The 19250-nt window shown below is 48.9% G+C and overlaps 1 protein-coding gene across 2 annotated transcripts in view; it reads right to left on the bottom strand.

Annotated features, from left to right (window-relative positions):
• Positions 1-385: 385 nt before the first annotated feature.
• SBNO2 (strawberry notch homolog 2) overlaps positions 386-19250 on the bottom strand; it is a 94089-nt gene continuing 75224 nt past the window's right edge. For both annotated transcript variants that reach the window (XM_054980085.1, XM_054980087.1), the window contains 14 exons: positions 18388-18563; positions 17320-17451; positions 16738-16873; positions 15853-15965; positions 14957-15028; positions 12540-12648; positions 12165-12233; positions 11234-11377; positions 10427-10521; positions 9128-9220; positions 8536-8667; positions 8366-8442; positions 7118-7308; positions 386-3979 (listed from right to left, as the gene is read on the bottom strand). In XM_054980085.1, the coding sequence (XP_054836060.1) occupies positions 3426-3979; positions 7118-7308; positions 8366-8442; positions 8536-8667; positions 9128-9220; positions 10427-10521; positions 11234-11377; positions 12165-12233; positions 12540-12648; positions 14957-15028; positions 15853-15965; positions 16738-16873; positions 17320-17451; positions 18388-18563 (2093 nt within the window). In that variant the 3' untranslated portion in view covers positions 386-3425. The remainder of the gene's footprint in view (positions 3980-7117; positions 7309-8365; positions 8443-8535; positions 8668-9127; positions 9221-10426; positions 10522-11233; positions 11378-12164; positions 12234-12539; positions 12649-14956; positions 15029-15852; positions 15966-16737; positions 16874-17319; positions 17452-18387; positions 18564-19250) is intronic.

Consider the following 19250-nt stretch of genomic DNA (forward strand, 5'->3'; position numbering starts at 1 on the left):
CAACTTTATCATCTGACAAAGAGAGCTGTGTTTCTCCAAAGCTTATGCTACAATAAAGGTGCATCTGATGAAGAGAGCTGTGGTTCTCGAAAGCTTATGCTACAATAAAGTTGGTTAGTCTAAAGATGCTACTGGACTCTACTATTTTGCGACTACAGACTGACACGGCAAACTCCTCTGGATCTATCACTGACAAAGCTTCCTTGACAGAACAAGGATTCGATCTTGGGTCTCCCTGGGGGTGCTTCGCCACTGAGCTACAGCTCCTCCCATACTGCTGATCTTCTCACTGAGGAAAATTATCTCTGGCCTCAAGGGCCCTGGAACCTAGCTCAGAGGTCAGTGTATCCATAAACATGCAAAGACCTTGGGCACAGAGACACCAGCCTTTCACTCCATCTTTACTGAGCGAAAAAATGCCAACATATTAAATCCTTCTGATGCATGTAGAAAAGTCAGGAATCATTAGTCAAAAGGCACATCTTCAACAACAACGCCTCCCCCCCCCTGCCAAAAAAACCCCCCAGAAAAGAAAAAGAAACTCTCCCCATCTCCTTTACATATATACAATTTTCAATTAATTATAAATATACATAGAAAAAAATAACAAAGCAGACCAAAAGACGGTGGTTAGAAAGTGCCAACCCAGGGAGGGGGGCAGAAGGGAGGTTCCATTAAAAAATACATACAATCAGTAGAACAAAATGCATAATTTAGTTTAAAAAGTAGCTATTTCATAATAATATTCTTCCTGACAAAAGGGGAGCAGAGATCATCGGGTGCAGATGGGCAGCGAGTCCAAAGGAGGGGGGGGGGGTGCGCCTCGGTTTTCCTCCACTCTGCATTTCCCAAGAAAGCAGGAAGGGGAAACTGCATATACCATATTAGACTGCCATAAAAACATCTTATTCAGAGTGATTTCTTTGGGAAAGTGTTGCAGTGGTGTGGGCAGGAGGGGAGAGCACCTTCATTTCCTGAGTTTGAAGCCTTTTTTCCTTTTATACTGCAAACCAGCTACGCCACACACAGTACCTGGATTTAACCGTGACTACGGGATATTTGGGCTGGGTCAACACTCCATGTGCTAGGGACTATAATGGCACCACAGAAGCATCTTGCCACAAAGGGCTTTTAAAACCAGAGCTTTTTAAAAAAAATCTTGCCCCTTGCATTTATGATGCCAAGGGCACATTGTCAAGTTGCTGTTGGGGGTTTCATGAGAAATTGTGGAATAAATAAATACAATTTTTGAAATACCATAGAAATCCCAAATGTCCCATGAAATATGGTTATTAAGGTTATGTAAGCTAACATATGTATCTATGTGCATATGTATCAAGACTTTATAAATACATTTTCTTGACAAAAATTTAGCAATAATTGCACTCCCCACTATTAACTTTTTCTGGCCTGTAAACATTTGCACAGGTTCCTTAGGATTTGAAAAATTAATTTAGGGGTTCCTCTATGGGATAAAAGGTTGGAAAACACTGGATAAAATCCACTAAGGTAACTTTAATTGGGTGGGAGCAACAGTGACTGTTATTTGAAGGGTGGTCTGCAAAGGAAGGCAGTATTTCCTCCAAGTGCTGCGGCTCAGAGGAAGTGCATGAATGAGAGGACGGATCGGAAGGGATGGGGACAGTCTCCCTCCCCAAGCTGAGCCACTGGTATTAAAAGATGGGGAAGGTAGGCAGTCATGGAGCCTCAGACTCACAAATCAAGAGAAGCCTCAGGAGGGAGAAGTGACTCCTGAGAGAACCCCCACCCCGGCCCAAACAACTGGGTTTCTGGGGGCGGGGGGGGACGGACACAAAAGCAAAGCAGTGGACCTGCCACAACAGTGGCTTTCAGCAGTCACTAGCCAAAGCTGCCAGGGGGCGCTGTCAGATCCTGAATGCACAAGAAGAGAACACAGAGATGGGGGGGACCCCCCCCCCAATTCTGCAATTCTGTTCTGCACCAAAAGCCCATTGCCCGTCTGTGGTGCAAGGATGCGTTTGCTCTGCCTTATTTACTGCAGGGAGGGGGAGAGAGGGTGCGCTATTCTATACTGCCACCTTCAGTCTCCGTGCACATACTCTGAAACCCATCTTTGCAGCCATGAGCGCTACAAACTTGATTTTTTTTTTTTAAAAAAAAGGGAAGGGGCTTGTACCTCTCAGATTGCAAAATTCTGCACCTGACCTTAAATCCCCCTAATTGTGTGGATTGCAACACACAACCTCACACGCATTATTAAGTCTGATTTGATAAAAGATGGGGGGAAATTTAAGGAGTAGATTGTTCCAATTTTGTCTAAATAGAACAGAATGGGCAGGTAAGGAAAGGAAAAAGACAGCTGGGGGGGGGCAGGGTTAATTCAGGGCAGGTGCTTACTTAACTCCCCTGCCATTTCCTTGGAGACTGGCCAGAGAGGAACCTTGTCTTTGGTATTCACAGGGGCAGCCTATTTTGAATTCTGAACAGAGATCCTGCATCCTGTGTGCAGTCCAGATTCAAGGACTTGCTCTGCTTAAGGACCATGGCCTCTTTTCTTTGCAAGCCACAGCTGTAGTGCCCTGTTGGTCTGTTTTTCTTTCCAACATTTTCAGCAAGAAAAGAACATTTAAGCTGTAGAGGTGGGACTCTGCTTGGGGAAATAGCCCCTGCTTCCCTCACTAATACAGGCCATGAATTGCCAAATTGCATGAGCAGACTATTTTGTGCAAATATTTACTTATTACTTATTAGTTTACTGTGCGTAATTTTCAGTGTTTCCACACTGGATGTCTGAGAAGCTATGCAGAACACTGCAAATTCATCTGCCTTCGCCTTCACAGCTGAAAAGCTCTGGCCCCTGGGAGCCCACAGGCAAAAGGGTAACATCAGGCACGTCCAGGGGGACCAGACCAAGGGACTACCTGTCACCCACAATAGCCAGAAGCCCCCCAAAACCTTTGCTTGAACAGCTGCTGAGTTCCAGTCATGGTACACTGAAATGGAAGGAAAGCTGGTTCTCGCCTGCTGCTGTCCCCAAAGGGGTAGAATAGAAATATAAAGGTCATAGCTTTTCAACTCAGTAGTTTTAAGTGGGCGGAGATGCAAGAGGAGGTTTGGCTTGGGTGGGGGAGAAGAAATGGGGTAAGGGTGGAGGCCAGCAGGCTGTTTATCCTCCAAATGGCCCATCAGGTTTTAAGCGGTCTTCCACCCCAGTTCCATAACATCTCTATTATCTTTTGCACTCTCTCTCTTTCTATAGATACATATATATATAAAAATTTAGTACATGTGTGACTGTATATTATATATAAATAAATTTGCTTTCTGTTACCTATTCTGCTTTCTCCACCTTCTCCCATCCCTGCTTAAAAAGACAGAAGTGGTCCGTTCCAAACCAGTCTTACAAAAATGCCCCAAGTCCACCCGCCTGCCCCGCCAGCATCCTAGAAGTCGGGGAAGGGCCCGGTGAATTGGATGACGCTCTGGCGTTCCTGGGAGCTGTCCCGAGACTCTACGTTGAGCGATTTCAGCATCTCCTCCAGGAGCTCTTTGTAATTGATGTTCCTGTCAAGCACCGACAGGTCCTCTGGCAGCAGGGGGGCTGGCGGGGAGGCCTGCGCGGGAGGCAAGGGTTCATGCTGAGGGGGGCCAAGAGCCGTGCCATTGAAGGAGGGGGGGAAGCTGAAATGCAACGGCGAGGGGGGGCCCAGCGGCTGTGGCTGGCAGGAAGCGTCCGCCCAGAAGTGTCGGGGCTCCCTGACCCCAGCCAGGTCAGCCAAGCTGGTGCTGGGAGAGCTGCAGGTCAAGTCCAAGATCTCATCCTGCGGCAGAAATCCTCCTGACGGGTGGAAGCCCAGCGGCTGCTGGAGCAAAGGAAAGGGTGCATTTGCCCCCTGGGCAGCCGCCAGAGCTTGGCTCTGCTTCTGCTTCACATTCCTGTCCATCTGGTTCAGCTCCTGCAGCACCTGCCGGACGCAGCTTTCCGGAATCTTGATCCCTGCCAGAAGAGGGGGAAAGCAAGGCACGTCACCCCAAAATGCACTGGGGAGGGGCAGCTGAGGTGGAGGGGGGAGTCCTAGTACAGTAAGGGAATGGAAACCGAAAGGCAGGGAGAGGCACAAATTCTGCAAGAAGGGCAGGGAAGAGGGGAGGGCCCAATTTAATTTATTGAATTGAATTGAATTTATTATATTTATATTCCGCCCTCCCTGCTTTCGCAGGTTCAGGGCGGATAACAAAATACAAATATCACATACCATTAAAAACATTTAAAAGCACTAAATGGTACATTTAAAACCATTTAAAAGCATTAAATGGTACAGCGCTTCTACCGCACAGCGCTTCTACCAGAGCAAATACATGCAGTGGTAATGAGTGTGGCAACAGCAACTGTGTTCACATAGGGGCGATGGTTTAACCCCCCCTCCACGGGGGGGGGGCACCGCCCGGCGTCAGCCATATGCCTGGCGGAATAGCTCTGTCTTACAGGCCCGGCAAAACGCAAGCAAATCTTGCCGGGCCCTAGTCTCGCAAGACAGAGCATTCCATCAGGCCGGGGCCAGGACCGAAAAGGCCCTGGCCTTGGTTGACGCCAGGCGGGCCTCCCTAGGGCCAGGGACACTTAAAAGATGCTTTCCGCCAGATTGGAGAGTCCTCTGGGGCTCATACGGTGAGAGACGGTCCCGCAGATACGTCGGTCCCAGTCCGCATAGGGCTTTGTAGGTTAACACCAAAACCTTGAACCTGATTTGGTACTCCACTGGCAGCCAATGCAGCTGGCGTAGCACCGGTGTAATATGCTCCCACACCGGTGCTCCAGCAATGACCCGCGCTGCTGCATTCTGTACCAGCTGTAACCGCCGGATCAGGCCCATGGGAAGCCCAGCGTAGAGCGTGTTACAGTAATCCAACCTAGAGGTGACCATTGCTTGGACCACTGTAGTCAAGTCGCAGGGAGATAAATAAGGGGCAAGCTGCCTGGCCTGCCGAAGATAATAAAAGGAAGACTTGGCAACTGCAGTGATCTGGTCCTCCATTTCAGGGAGGAATCCAGAATCACCCCCAGGCTCCTAACTCTCGGCCTTTGTGTTAAAAAGAATGATTATATTTAAGCATGGGGAGGAGGAAACCTTGGGCTAAAGACACCCCTCGTTTCCCCTCCCACCCCAGTTCCCACAGGAAGCCTTGTTCAGCACCTGAATTCTATAAACCAGACAACACAGAATAACTGGTCACTCTGTAAGTGTGGGAGGACCAAACGCACACGAAATCTAATGTTTGCCAGCCAGACTTGGGGAGTGGGGTGTGGGGCGGACCGATGGACAAATGTGCTCGGTAGACAGGAAGAACTCTTATCCAGCCAACCTCTCACCACACACAAACACATGCTCCCTCATTTTAGAGATTTCACCAGGCGTAACACATACTTTCGAGAACACTTCTGCAGTCATCAGGGCTAGAAACTTGGCTTTTGAAAAAACAGAGGCTCGCTTTTCAGCATGGGAGATCTTATCCAGCCACCACCACCCCCAGATACATGCACTTTAATCCAAAAAACTTATTTTGTGCTCTCGTGGAATGGCACTATCCTGCTTGTGAGGATTATTTACAAGGCATCAAATCCATGTACAACCTTGGCAGAACATTTGCCATGGGGAAGAGACGAAAGACAGTTCCAGATGACAGAAACACAGGGTTGTTGTTTTTTTTTAAAAAGGCAAGGCTAGTTTTGTGTAGTGGTTAGAGTGCTGAACTAGGACCTGGGAGACCCGGGTTCAAATCTCTACTCAGCCCATCAGTGTCTTAGCTTGAGCCAATCTCTCTCATTCTAACCTACTTCGCAGGGTTGCAGTGAGGATAAGAGAGTGGGAGGAGAACTCATAGATGCCACCCTCCGAGGAAGGGCAAGATCTAAGAAAAACCCTCACAGAATCTAACAGAAAGACTGCAGAAGAGGGACAGGATGAATATATGAAAAGCTGAAACCACCTGGGTAAGTTGACTAGAAGCGAAAGGTGAGCGGACAAATGTGTGTACGAAAGATGAACAAGCAGAGTTAATTCAGATGGCTGGAAGATAGACAAACCTGGCCACGCCTGCTGAGCCTGGCAGCAATGCCACCAGGCCCCCCCTCCCTGTGGGGAAGCCAATGGCCCTCACCCAACCAGCACGCCCCCTGCTGTGATCCTAGATGGGTTTGAAGAACAGGTGCTTCGGGGGGGGGGGCACTTTGTGCCTCCTTAAGGCTGCATCACTGGCACATGCCCTCCTGGCACTGACATCTGGGGAGGGGGCTCTTGTCTGACCCGGGACAGCGAAGCTGGCCCTTGCTAAGACCCAAAACAACTCAGCTCAAACTTATTTGCAAACACCCCTGATGCCCTCATTGAGCAGAGAGAGACAGAGATCCAAATGAAGGCTAGAGCTGGCTGTCTCTTCTGTCATCAAAATGGCCAATGACTGTAGAAACTGAGGACAGAACTTCCACCGGGGAGCCCTCAAACTAAGCTGTGGTTCAGGACTGTGTGTACATCCCAATTCTGTGTCAAGAAGAGGCTCGATGAATATTTGTCAGAGATGCTTTAGGCTGATCCTGCACTGGGCAGGGGGTTGGACTAGAAGGTCTGTGTGGCCCCTTCCAACTCTATGATTCTATGATTCTAGGTATAGGAAGGAAAGAAGAGAATATGGTAGTGGGGGAGGCTTTGAGGAAGAATTCAACTTCCTCAAAGCCTCAACTTCCATTTAAAAACAAAGAAACAAAGCACCCAATTCCTGGTCCCTACAGGTGTGAAGATGTATTCAGAAGAGGTGTGTGGGCCTTCCAAATGAAAGGGATGGCTGGACAAGACTTTCCTGTGATTTATGTTGTGGGGGGATGACTTGACAAGGACAAGTCCCCCCTTGTTCAAGGACAACTAGCAGCACCAAATAAATTATGCACAAGATAAACTGTGCTATTTTGTATAATTAATACAGGTTGCAAATTTCAGCACACAGAGCCAGGGCTATGGGGCTTCCCCACCTGTTTCTCCCACCCCCACACTGTGTACAAGGAGGTGAGGTCTCCTTCCTCAGCAATGGTGCAAACAGACCATTGTCTTTGCCTCTCCAACACAAATGGCCTCCAACTCACCAACTTGTTTTCTCTTCTCCTTGGTCTTGAGTCGGACAATCTGCAGGTAATGGGTGTTGGTGATGTCGGCCATGATGCTGGCAATCTTACTCCACACGCGCAGAAGCGCCCCGCACAGCATGTAATAGTGGCGCAGCCGGGTGCCCTGAAAGCATTCCTTGCCCTCCTGGACATGCTTGCAATTCCGGTTCCTTGGGGAGGGGGGAGAGGCAGCAGGAGAAGAATAGGCTTGCTGAGATGGTTCCACAGGCAGCCAGTTTCCCTTCTAACTCCCTTGGGGCAGCCGGGCAGCCAATTCGCAGGGCAACCTTTTCCTGCAGTGCATGCCTGGGTGGGTCACTATCTGTAAAATCGGTAGCCCACACGCAGCGCTGAGCCCGCATAGCCCAGCCATACACCCAACTGAAGGTTAGATGGTGGGATGTTCTGCCTGAAGTAGTGACATAGAGAATGGCAGCCACATCAAATGAATCTCAGCAACTTTGACCTGGCTCCCTCCCCTCCCCTCCCCGCAGAACAGCTTCAGGGTTCTACTTCCCTTGTAGCGGAGAGTTGTCAAGTCATAGCTGACTCATTGCAACTCTTGGCAGGGTTTTCATGGTAAGAGACTAACAAAGGTGGTTTGCTATTGCCTCTGCAACCCTGGTCTTCTCTGGAGGTCTCCCATCCAATTACTAACCATGGCTGACCCTGCTTAGCTTCCAAGATCTGGCTTGCCTGGGCTATCCAGGTCAGGGCTCTACTTCCCTTAAGGCCCTTCCAAGACAGCTTAGGGGTTGAAAGCCCTTTGGAAGAGCCCTTCAGAAACAACCTGGCCAACCATCTGGTCCTCTCCTGCTTCGCCTTCAGCACCATCAGGAACATTTTGCTGTTCCACCTCGTGTGCCCCAACCAAACCCTTATCCCTGCCCCACACCTGGAAGCCCTCTAGTAGAGGAGGGGATGCAACACTGCTGGAAAGGGGGAGCAGCCCCCACGTCGACATTACATCACCTCCTGCGGACCCCGTTTGTGATTTCCCTCCCCAGTATGAAGACCAGGGCAGGCTCTGAGGGGAGGCAGGATCCAAGCCGAATTTGGGGGAGGCTCCCTGAGCCCCTTTGTATGCAAGCTCTCGAACACACAACATTTGCACATGCCCGCTACCCAACTGTTGCAGTCCCAGAATTTTCCCCATATGCAGATTTCTGTATTATTTTCTCTGGCCCAAAGCGCGCGCACACGCATGCCGCCACCACAATCCCTTACCAGGTGGCGTGGTTGCAGTGCTTCAGGGAGAAAGCGTAGCAGCTCTCCCAGTGTTCTTGGGCTTCTTCCGGCAGCACCTGCAGGAGAAGGAAGGTAGACAGTGAAGGGGTTGCCGCTCTTTGGGGTGGAAGGATGGGGGGGGGGAATGACATGGTAAGGGCCAGGCCTACCCTTCGGTACTTCTTCTGGAGGCTGTCCAAATTCTCGGGCTGGCTCTGCTTGCCGATGTTTGGCTTGTAGATGGTGAAGTACTTCCCCCGGTTCTGTTCTGCCAAAAGGCAGGTGTACGTGTTGCCCCGCACCTGCAGGGGGCAGAGTTGCTTGTAGCTGACTCAGGGTGGGGGGCACAGGAAGCAGGCACCCCACAGACCCTCTGAGACAGTGTGCCCCATGAGAATGCTGCTCCCAATGGAAACGGGGTCCTTCTGGGACATACAGACCCCTGCACAGATGGACATGTTCAAGATCCAGCCCCCACCCCCTCCTCTCAACCTGTCTGCCCAGGAAATTCACTTCCCAATTCACTTTTCCCTCTGCTAGGGTCTTGATGACATAGTGAAAAACTCTGCCCGTCTCATGACCTTTTGGGGTTTAACCCAACGCCTGAACCGCAATTCTCTGTGAGATTCATTGTGAGCTGCTGCCTGGACTTCACAAGGATGGTTCCCCCCCCGCCCTTCTTTCTTGCTTGAAGCGGCAGCCTGCCCCCCCCAGGCCCCACCCTTGGCGGCTGTACTAGCACCACCTGCCTGGCTCACGCACCTTATAGGAGAGGTAGAAGCCATCGTAGGATCCTGTCAGTTGAAGAGACTTCTCGTACACCTCCTCCCACTTCAAGCCTCTGTCGACGCTGATCTAAAGCAGGGCAGAAGCAATGGGGGAGGCTGTCTGGTGGGCAGGAGACTGGAAATGGCGCTCACCTCTCTCTCAGTCAGCATGAGGAGGAGGCGGCGCTAGAGAGACTCTGGACTCCACATCAAGAAAAGCTCGCCCCCTTCTTTTCTAAAACTTCAGGGGCACTGCCTCCCATAAATATCTAGTCCAAAATATAAGATTTTTCTCACTAAGATTTTATAGGCATGGCTGTCTGCTTGCCAGGACCCTTCGGAGCACAGAAGGCAACAGCCAACACGAAAACCAAAGCGTCTGGAGAATTTCCCCATTTCCTAATTTCAAAGCACTCCTAGCCCTTGTGAAGGTACCATTAGAAAGCGTGCAGATCACCCCTCCTGAAATTTCAGAGGCCAGAGGGGTGGCTGAGTGAGTGAGGTGTACAGCACGGCTTGGGGTGATACAGGGGTTCACACGCTCTGCCATGCTCTTTGCACCAATTTGCATAACCGATGCTGATCACACAATCCAGCCTCTTTCACAGCAGAATCTAAATGCCCTTTTTTAAAGCGCAAAAGACCACCCCGTAACCTGGCTGCACGCTACAGCCTGTTACGTTGCACCCCTTCATGCGTTTTCCAAATGACCTATCCACAGTTCAGACTCTTCTTGACATTCAAAGGGAAGCTGAACCCTAAATTAACTGTGATGCAGCTCAGGTCCCACTTTCATTTTCTGTCATGCAGCTGTTCCTGCCCAGCTGCTGACTGCTTGCTTGGAGCTGTTAACAAGAACCCACGTATTTGAGGGGGGGGGGCAGCGATACTTCCGTAGGGCCTGCTCAACGTTTTTAAGCAATTCAGCCTATCCTGTCTGATAGGACCACAATTGCGGGGGTGCCTGCAATCTCTACTCCCTTTTACTCCCCATGAGCCTGGTTTTAAACCATTGCCCTGTTTGTGTGCCCAAATTCCCAGACCCCAAATTCATTCCCAGATTGCACCCCATAAACACGCACTTAAAAGGAGAGAAAAAACCCTCTCCTTTCACATGACCTAAATGACCCTGGCTTCTAAACAGATGGCATCCCTTAAACATGGACGCTTTCCCCCAAGCAAAAGAGAAGCCGTCTCAGTGCTTCGGCAGAATCTGTCCCCAGAAAGGACCAAGCAGCTGCAAGACTGCACTGCTGCCTGCCCCACTCCCCGGTCTTTGGGCAACCATCCTCACCTTGTAAAAGACCACCTGCCCATCCTGGGGGTGTCCGGGGGTCAAGAAAACCTCCTTGCTTTCTTCATAGATCTCATCGATGCCGGGGGCCAAGTCTAGGGAAGCAGGAAATGAGCAGAGAAATCTTTCTAGTTTGCAGTGTGCGACGTATCTCTCTCTCTCACACACACACCCATTTTAATTCCCATCAATTTAATTGATTTTAATTCATTTTAATTAATTAATGTCAAATAATTAATGTTAATTAAATAAATTAATCTCATTAATTTAATTAATGTTCTCCCCCATTTTAATCTCACAGCCACCCTGAGAGGCAGGTGGTGGTGCGGGTGTGTGGCTGGGGCCAAGGTCACCTACTGGCCTTCAGGACACGGGGTGGGGTGGGGTTCGGAACTTAGACCTCCCCAGTTCTACCCACTCTGTCAATCTTACAGCTACATCACACTGGCTTCTGCATGAGTTACTGCCTCCAGTGACTCATGCAGAGATGCAACGGGCAGCCCTCATCCATCAAGAGAATGTAAATCCTATTCTCTGCACCTGAAGAGATCAAATGATCCATTTGCATCTGATTTTAACCCCGCCACACACATGAAAAGCAGAGTTCCCTGCTCCCCGCTCCCCAGCACCAGCTGAGCAGAAGGTGGCGAGAACAAGGGCACCAGGGTTTTATACAGATGTCACAGGCAGCATCTTCCAGATGGGGATACTCCAGGCTCTGAAAATTCTTCCTTTCTTCACCCCCAGGCACCCACGCTGTTCTTGCAGAGCAGTTCTGAAAGGGCTGCTTCGCCGCCAGTTCCTTACCCAGAATTCCCATGTCGTACTTCCCCACTTTCTTGTCCCTTTCGATCAGGTAGTCAAAAGTGTCACTGAAGTACTGGAAGAGCAGATTCTGCTTGTGGACCTCCAAGCCCAAGATACGGTTCAGGAACTTGGTGATGGAGCAGTCTGCAAGGAAAGAGGATGGGGGAAACAGAAGGTCAGCTCTGGAAGCCCCCCCCTCTAAAAGGGCCCACGAATGAAACACAAGCCCCTCGTGGCAAACCAGCAGAACTCAGTCTGCAGGTGTCGAGAGCTTCATTCCTTGCAAGGGTGTTGCTTTGTCAGCGACAAAAACACCTCCTTGCTGCAATGGAATCCCACTGTATCATTCCAAGGCAGAGCCAAAAGAGCTTGAGGGGTACCAGCAGGCTGAAGACTCGCTCCAGGTTTGGGGAACCGTAGGCAAGATGCTCTCCAGTGCAGCCCAATGAACATGACCCACCCCCTTGTGCACATGAATTGGGGACAGATGCATGGCCCCATTCCCCCAGCTCAAGAGAATGGAGTCATGCTCCGCTCATTCCAGAAGGAACTGGGAGATAAGCTTGGTGGCTTCTGCCACATCGCAGGGGCCTCTGAAGCCATCTGCCATTCCAGGCAAGGCCGGAGGGGCTACTCATCCCTGCTGGGCTGCAGCAGATGCCTGCCCATGCCACCTGTTGATGCTGGTCCCATAGAAGAATAAGCATTGAAAGCAGCCTGCAGAGTTTGCTGCAGAGGGGCATGTGCAGAGACGGGGGAAACAAAGACGTCCAAAGAGAATGTTCATTGAAATCCACCCCCTTCCCAAGAACCTCCCCCTGCAACCTTTCTGCAGGGGCTTCTGCAGCCACACCAGCCCTAGCCACAGCTCCCCTACAAGGGCAGCTGGTCATTAAACACTTTCTGGAAGGGGGAGAAACCAAGAACGTACCTTTCTCTGCATAGCCATAGCGCATCTCCTTGCAACAGATCCCAACTGAGAGGAGGCCTTGCTTCATTTCTGAAAGCACAGAAGGTTGGGTAGTTGTTGTGGATGGAGGAGGGGGGGGGAAACAGTTCTGTTTTGCTTTTGCCCACAACACCCACACCCTGAACAGGCAGCTGCCCTGCCTCAGGCCGCCAGGAGGTTGTGGGCGGAGCTAAAATTTGAATTGAGGGCAGATGCCCTGGAAGGCCCGCATGCAGAGGCACAGAGGCCAAGGCCTCCCCGGTTGTCTCCCTCCCCAGCCCCTGACATTGAGATACACTGCCTGCAAACATGGAGGCTCCCTCATTTAAGTTTGCCCCTTGTTTTGAACTCCCTTACCATGGAAGAAAGCAGCGTTTCCTCTGAGGTAGCTCCTTGGCACGGGGACTTCATTCTCGGTCTGATTGAGGATGGTGAGGAGGACCCTGTCGAGGGCTTTAGACCCATACTGGGGAAAGAAAGAGAGTCAGGACCAAGGCAGATGCAGTGCTTAGCCATGCTCACCAAAGTGTATATGTGTGTGTGTGTGTCCAACACTTGAAAAAAGTCTGTGCCTGTGCTGGAGGAAATGTGGAGAGATTGGAACATATGTCCACTGTTGGTGGCAATGCCCAGTATTAAACACATTTTGGAAAGATGTGCTACAACATATTTACCAGGTAAGTATAAAATCCAACTAGATCCAGAGGAGTTAGACGTGTTAGTCTGTAGTAGCAAATTAGTAAAGAGTCCAGCAGCACCTTTAAGACTAACAAACTTTATTGTAGCATAAGCTTTCAAGAACCATAGCTCTCTTTGTCAGATACATCGTCATCTTGAAATCTTATGCCACAATAAAGTTGGTTAGTCTTAAAGGTGCTACTGGATTCTTTACTATTATAAAATCCAACTGACATCCCAAATAATCTTTTTAGACCAGTGGCAAAACACAAAAATCCCTATGATAAGACGTGACCTCATAACCAGCTTGCTGGTAGTTGCAAAAACACTGACTGCCTCACGTTGGAATAAGCAAATAACCTCCATCAATAAATCAATGGTATTCTACAGTATGGGACCACTTTATCGTCAAAAAAGTAACAGATAACTTACAACAATCCAATAAATAACAACACAATTTTATGACAAATGGCAACCCTTTTTCGAGTACATCAGTAAAAACGATTTAAAAACTCCAATCCAGCTATATGAATCTATTCTTAACTCATAAATTGAACACAACTAAATAAAATAAAAACAAAAAGGATAAATAAGTATGAACCAGAATATCCTGCCCTAATGTACATAGTTATTTTAGCAAAGTTTATCTCAACACATGTACTTCCTATTATGTACTATTATTTTCACTGTATGTTAGCAACTCATTCAATAAAATGATTGAATTTTTTTAAAAAAGTCTGTGCCAAGGTAATAAAAACCACACAGAATTCTGCCATCTGCATACATTACAGAGACTGGACACGGCCCATTCCAGTTATGCTAATCATAGCAGGGGCAAGGACTGTGAAGGCCTACACAGGTTTCTAGCGCTTCTAGCGCCATAAAGGACTAGAAACATGTATGTGTGGGGGTTTTAAACGAAAACAGATTCTTAGGAAGCTAAATGCTGAGGTTGCTTCCACAGACCAGATTTATTTTCCCTTTACCATAAGCTTCACTGTATCTAAGTCAGCAAGTGCTTTGCGCCAGTCCCAACTGGTGCAGCAAAAACAGGGTCAGGCACAGATAAGGCGTGCGTGTGGGGTGGGGGGGAGGCTCTACATAGACAGGGGACAGGGGACTTGCCAGGTATATAAAAATTAGAAGACTTTTTTAATTAACCAAAGGAGCTTTAAAAAGAAGGCACAAAACGATGAGAGCAGTTGAGAGTCAGAAATTACCAACAAAAGTTATGCTCTCTGCAGCTAAAGCCTTAATTGCTTTGTCTTGGAAAAATGACAAGCTACTATCGATATTAACATGGCGAAAGAAATTGTGGGACTTTTTAAATTATGGACAAGGTCTCAGACAGCCTCCAAACTATTCCAGCCAACATTCCTGGAACCGTGGAAACCACTCTTAGACCACTTCAACAACTTAGAGCACTCAGAGCCTTGCAACACAACTCTCGATTGTTACTTTGCATCTTTCTAGAGAGTTAATATATGTTTAAATCTTTTCATACTAAAGTTTGTAGGCCTAGTAGTTGAATATTTGATCCGTGATATGTTTATGTCATTGTTTTTTTTTTAATGGTTGTTGTTATGGTTATTTCAGAACATTTTTTATAAATAATTTTTTAAAAAAAAAGAAATTACCAAGAAAAGAGCCATGAAAAGGATTTCACCTGCTCGCCCCTCTCCACTGCAGCCTCCCAACCCCACATGGCTCTCAGGGCCCCAGGAATCCATTTTCCCTGGGGCAGGCAGGGCTGCTGGAGGAAGGGGGGGAAATTGTGACAGACTCTTCCAAAGATGGCTGGATCCAACTCTAGAGCTGGGAGCTGGCCACAAACCAGGCTATGAAAAGTTAAGGTCTGCAAAGCATTATGCTGGCCCTGTGCAACCCACGGTGGGGGCGCTTTTCCCAATCTCTGCTTACTAGATGGCCACAAGGAGGGCTCAGCGGCCTTTCCCCTTCAAGGCTTTTAGACAGAGTTCAGGCCATGATTGGCGGGAAAACATCCTTGGCATCAACAAGACAGACAGACAGACACGGGGCTCTGGAGCTCGTTTCAGAAACCAGCGGTTATTTGGAGCTCCCCACAAATTCCATACCTTATTTTCAAAATTATACTTGCTGAGATCCCTCGATTCAGTAGCTCTTCTGTCTCCGTGAGTTAAGGCACCCTATTGAGACGGGAGAAAGAAGGGCAGACACAGTTCACAACAGCCGAGGAGAAAACCCACACAGGGGGACACGGCAAGCCAAGCGATTCTCTGAGGCCACGATGTTTCGGCCGCAGACTTCAGCAAGCACAAATAAAGGACTCTGTTCTGCTCAGGTGACACAAGCTATTTGCCAGCCCTTTACATTTTCCAGGGGCCAGTAACTTCTGTGAAACTGGCTTTTAAAAACTAGCTTAAGGATCAGGCAAGTTCAGAGAGAACTGGTTGACTGACAGATATTGACAGCAGCAGCTAAATGCAACCTCCAGGTTCAGAGGTAGTCTACTTCTGATTACCAAGGGCTAGGCGGGAAAAAGGGGGGGAAGGCTTGCTGGACCACCAACTCTTAACACATACGCCATCGATTAAGAGCTTCACTTGAACTCTTTCTACGCTTCTCCCCATTTCTGAAGGCAAGCAGTACTGCAAGGAAGGACCTTTTAGTTGTGGCACCCTGACTCTGGGGGCACCCGCCCCTCAGTCATCTGCCTGGTACAGAGGTTGCTCAGTTGATGGCAATGTGTGAAGCTGACTTTTAAAAAAACTCAATGAGCAATTGAGTTGAGTTTGTAATTTTTTTTCCTTCAGGTGCTTTACAGAAATTTTAACTGGTTTCCAGATGTTGATTATTGCTAAGACTTTCTTTGAAAGCTACTGAGTGACCTTTGCCTGTCTCTTGTTTTCATTGTTTTTATGACATCTTGCAGTTCATCTGCCACTTTGACAGCCTGCACTGAGCCAAGGGGTGTGGGACATACATTTTTACAGTAAGATTGAATTCTTACAAGGCTCTCCAGACGTTTGGCCACAATAGAGGCAAACCGTCGTTCACCGGCCAGTTCAGAGATAAGGAAGATGTATTCTGGGGCGGAGACTTGATTGGAGCGATGCGTTCGGCCTAGAGGAGGAAACCGGCAAGTGAGAAGGTGCGCTCCCCTCATCACCCCCAGCAAGAGAGGACAGCCAGTGGGATGCCGTTTAAGTGTTTCCATTCATCATACAAATAAGACCAGAAAAGCAAAAAAGCTACAATACCACTGAAACTGTACTTCATTTCTAACATATTGGAACCGCACTGAAAATAAAGCCCAGTTTCAATGAAATTGTTAATTTAAATGCCGAAATGGTGTCTTTTGCTTTTAATCTCCAATAGCAGAGGGGGTCCCCCCACCACACACTCCAGCAACAGATAAGCAGGGATAGGGAAAGTTTTCCAGAAAGTCAGAAAAATAACTCTGTAAATCAAACAAAAGCTCAGCGAGGCCTGATGAGGAGTGCCCATGCTAAAGGAGGCATGGGAAATGGAGCGTCACTTAGTTAAAGCGGGGGGGAGATGATGATGATGATGGGGAAACTGGCTTTCTCGGGCTCCTGAAAGCTCATAAAATCCTGGGATTGGGGATTCCAAGTTTTATTCATTTTAATTTCACGTTTAAATTCCCTTTTTGCAAGCTGCCTCTTCAAGTACATTTTTGTGAAAAGGCAGGGTGTGAATTCCTTAAGCTAAATACCTTCCCATGTGCTAGAAACTTGCTCTTTTTAAATAATTAAATGCAGAGACTCTCAGGAAACTGAGTTTTGTGTCTAATCCCACACTGAGCACGTTCCTCTCCCCTCCCCCATGCACCTATGGTACAGCGGTAGACATGGCTTTGGGGTTTCTTGCTCACCAAATTGCTGTATGGCTCGGTCGGCGCTCCAGGGCAATTCTAGTGTCATGTGAACACGTCGCTTTTGATTCTTTACCCGTCTGTCTGCTTGGAGAGAAATCCCTGAGCTAGAGGCTTCGGAGATTATTGCTACAAGCTGGGGAGGGGGTGGGGGAGGCAGAGAGAAAGAGAGTCAATGAAAATGGCCCCAGAACAGAATTCCATTTTTTAAAAGCCAATTTTCCAATTATCTTGCACTGAATTTCTGGCTCCATATGTCCTTTTTTGTCTTCCAATGTGGGATAAGCCTACTAGTACTACATGGGCCAAGGGAAACTTGACTGATTTCAAATCAAGAGGCAGGTAAAACTATTTTGCTTGCAAATGATAACCTCAAGCCACCTCGATCTCACATGTTCCAAACTTGCGCAAACCTGATGCTGCACAAAGGAACCAGACACTTCCGACTTCTGTACTAAGATTCACGGGGGCCCAGCTGCCCTGTCTACTATGGAAGCTGACTTCTCTCCTCCCTGGGACTGCACACACGCACACCTTCCCCTCCCCCTGAAAATTAACCCCCTTCCTCCCCTCCACACTCACTTTGTCTCCGTTCATGAAGCGCTCTTTCTCCTTCAGATTCACGTGATCAATTGACAAACCTTGCTCGGCCCGTGAGTCAAACACGACAGAACCATCTGGCCGGCGCACGACCCGCCCTTTTCGCCCGGTCATCTGCACAGGAGAAGAACGTGTGTTAGTTGGAGGGGGAAACTATGCCTGAGCAAAACTGAACCCCTGGTACAATTCTAATCGGGGGGACTGATGCATCACCGCGCGTGAGACCAGATGAATTTGGGAGATCCGGAGCACAGCCTGGCAAGCTCCCAGAGACCCACTTCAGGCACAGGACAGAACAGGAGCGTGTAGCATCGGACCCTGCGACAATATGACATCCCTGGATGTATCAGGCCCACTGGACGACTTAACCTAGTCAACGGAGCAAGACCTTCAGGTTCTTCCTTCCCCTCAACAGCTGCTCGCAGCCCTGGGATAGGGCTTTGGAGAGGAGGTGACTGAGCTAGCTTTCTATCTCTAAGCAGAATGTCAAAAATGGGGGAGAAAAGGGATTGGGGAGGAGTTCTCCAGCACAGCCCCACATCTGTGTTAAAAGAAAATGGAGACCAGTAATTTTCAAATTAAGATCTGGGATGCAACAGTGTTTCCCGATGGGAGGGAGACACCCACAGAGGAGGCTGCTCGCTGTGTCTCTGGATGATTTACCAGGATGGCCCTCCAGCCAAATTGGGGGTGCAGGTAAATCTGCCCTGTCTCCATATTAGGTCTTCAGAAAAGCAGAAGGAAAATCAGTTTATACTCTGAAGAGGTTGCCTGTGGTGTCTCTGCATGAGCCTCCCCCGTGAGAAGTACGGACAGCCCTGACGTAAAGGCCAGGGGGAGAACTTCACTGCTTCAGAGCTGCTGCTCTGGGGACCCTGGCCAGAGCAAGCCCATCCTGGGATGTTACCAATTTTAAAAACTTGCTGTTTCAACCCAAATCAAATTATTTCAAATCTGTTCCTCTCTTGTGGTGAACCAGCTGCCACAAAATGGGAAATCCAAAATTGCTCACAGCAGAATTTTCCCACCCCTACGCCTGTAAGTCTCTACCTCAGCCACGTGCTCCGGCCCGCCGAAGTGATCAATCAGTTTGTCCAAGGTGTTGAGAGGTAGCTCTTTGCCGAGGGCCTTCACCTTGGCCAAAAGGTCCTGCTTCATCTTTTCAACATGCTCCAAGGCCCCCGGGCCGTGCGTTTCCTTCTGGGAACCCGGCAGGTACAGGCTGCCTGTATGGAAAATGGAGGAAACATCACGGCTCCATTTCTTTTTGAGAGATGCAAGAACGAGCTGGTAACACAGCCCTTGCATCCAGTGTCAGCTTGTGGGAGGCAAGAGGATGGTCAGTTTCAAGCCAAATCTCTCTAAACTACAAGGGCTGCAACCAGCACTTACAACTGTAAGTGCCCTGTAAGTGCCCTGGCTCATGCGGCACTTTGGGCTTCACCCATAAGCAGGGGTCAAGCTTGCAGACTGCAGAGCCCAAGAGAGAGAGACTCTGCTGGAGACTCAGCCCTCCATGTTGCACGCCCACCTCTCCCTCCCTCTCGGTTTGTGTGAGATGGGACTGGGCTTCTGATCCTTCCACACGGCCTTGCAGAATGGGGCTTTCCCTCCTCCAGTTCCCATTTTATCCCCAGGGGGCAACACAGGCAGAGAGGACTAAAATGACTGAGCTACAGTTTCTAACTTGCCAGATCCAACTCTGCCCCCTATTTCACAAAGCAACTTTCTACCTTCCAGCTTGCAAAGAAAACTTTCCCCTTATTCCCAACCACAGCCAATTTAAAATTTAAATTGTTTTTATTTCTTTCCCCCTGGGACAGGACTGCAAACCTCCAGGTAGTAGCTGGAGATCTCCCAGAATTACAACTGATCACCCAGCCACAGAGACCCCTTGGAGAACATGGCTGCTT

The sequence above is a fragment of the Eublepharis macularius genome, chromosome 5, assembly GCF_028583425.1.
Source record: "Eublepharis macularius isolate TG4126 chromosome 5, MPM_Emac_v1.0, whole genome shotgun sequence".
Classification (NCBI taxonomy): domain Eukaryota; kingdom Metazoa; phylum Chordata; class Lepidosauria; order Squamata; family Eublepharidae; genus Eublepharis; species Eublepharis macularius.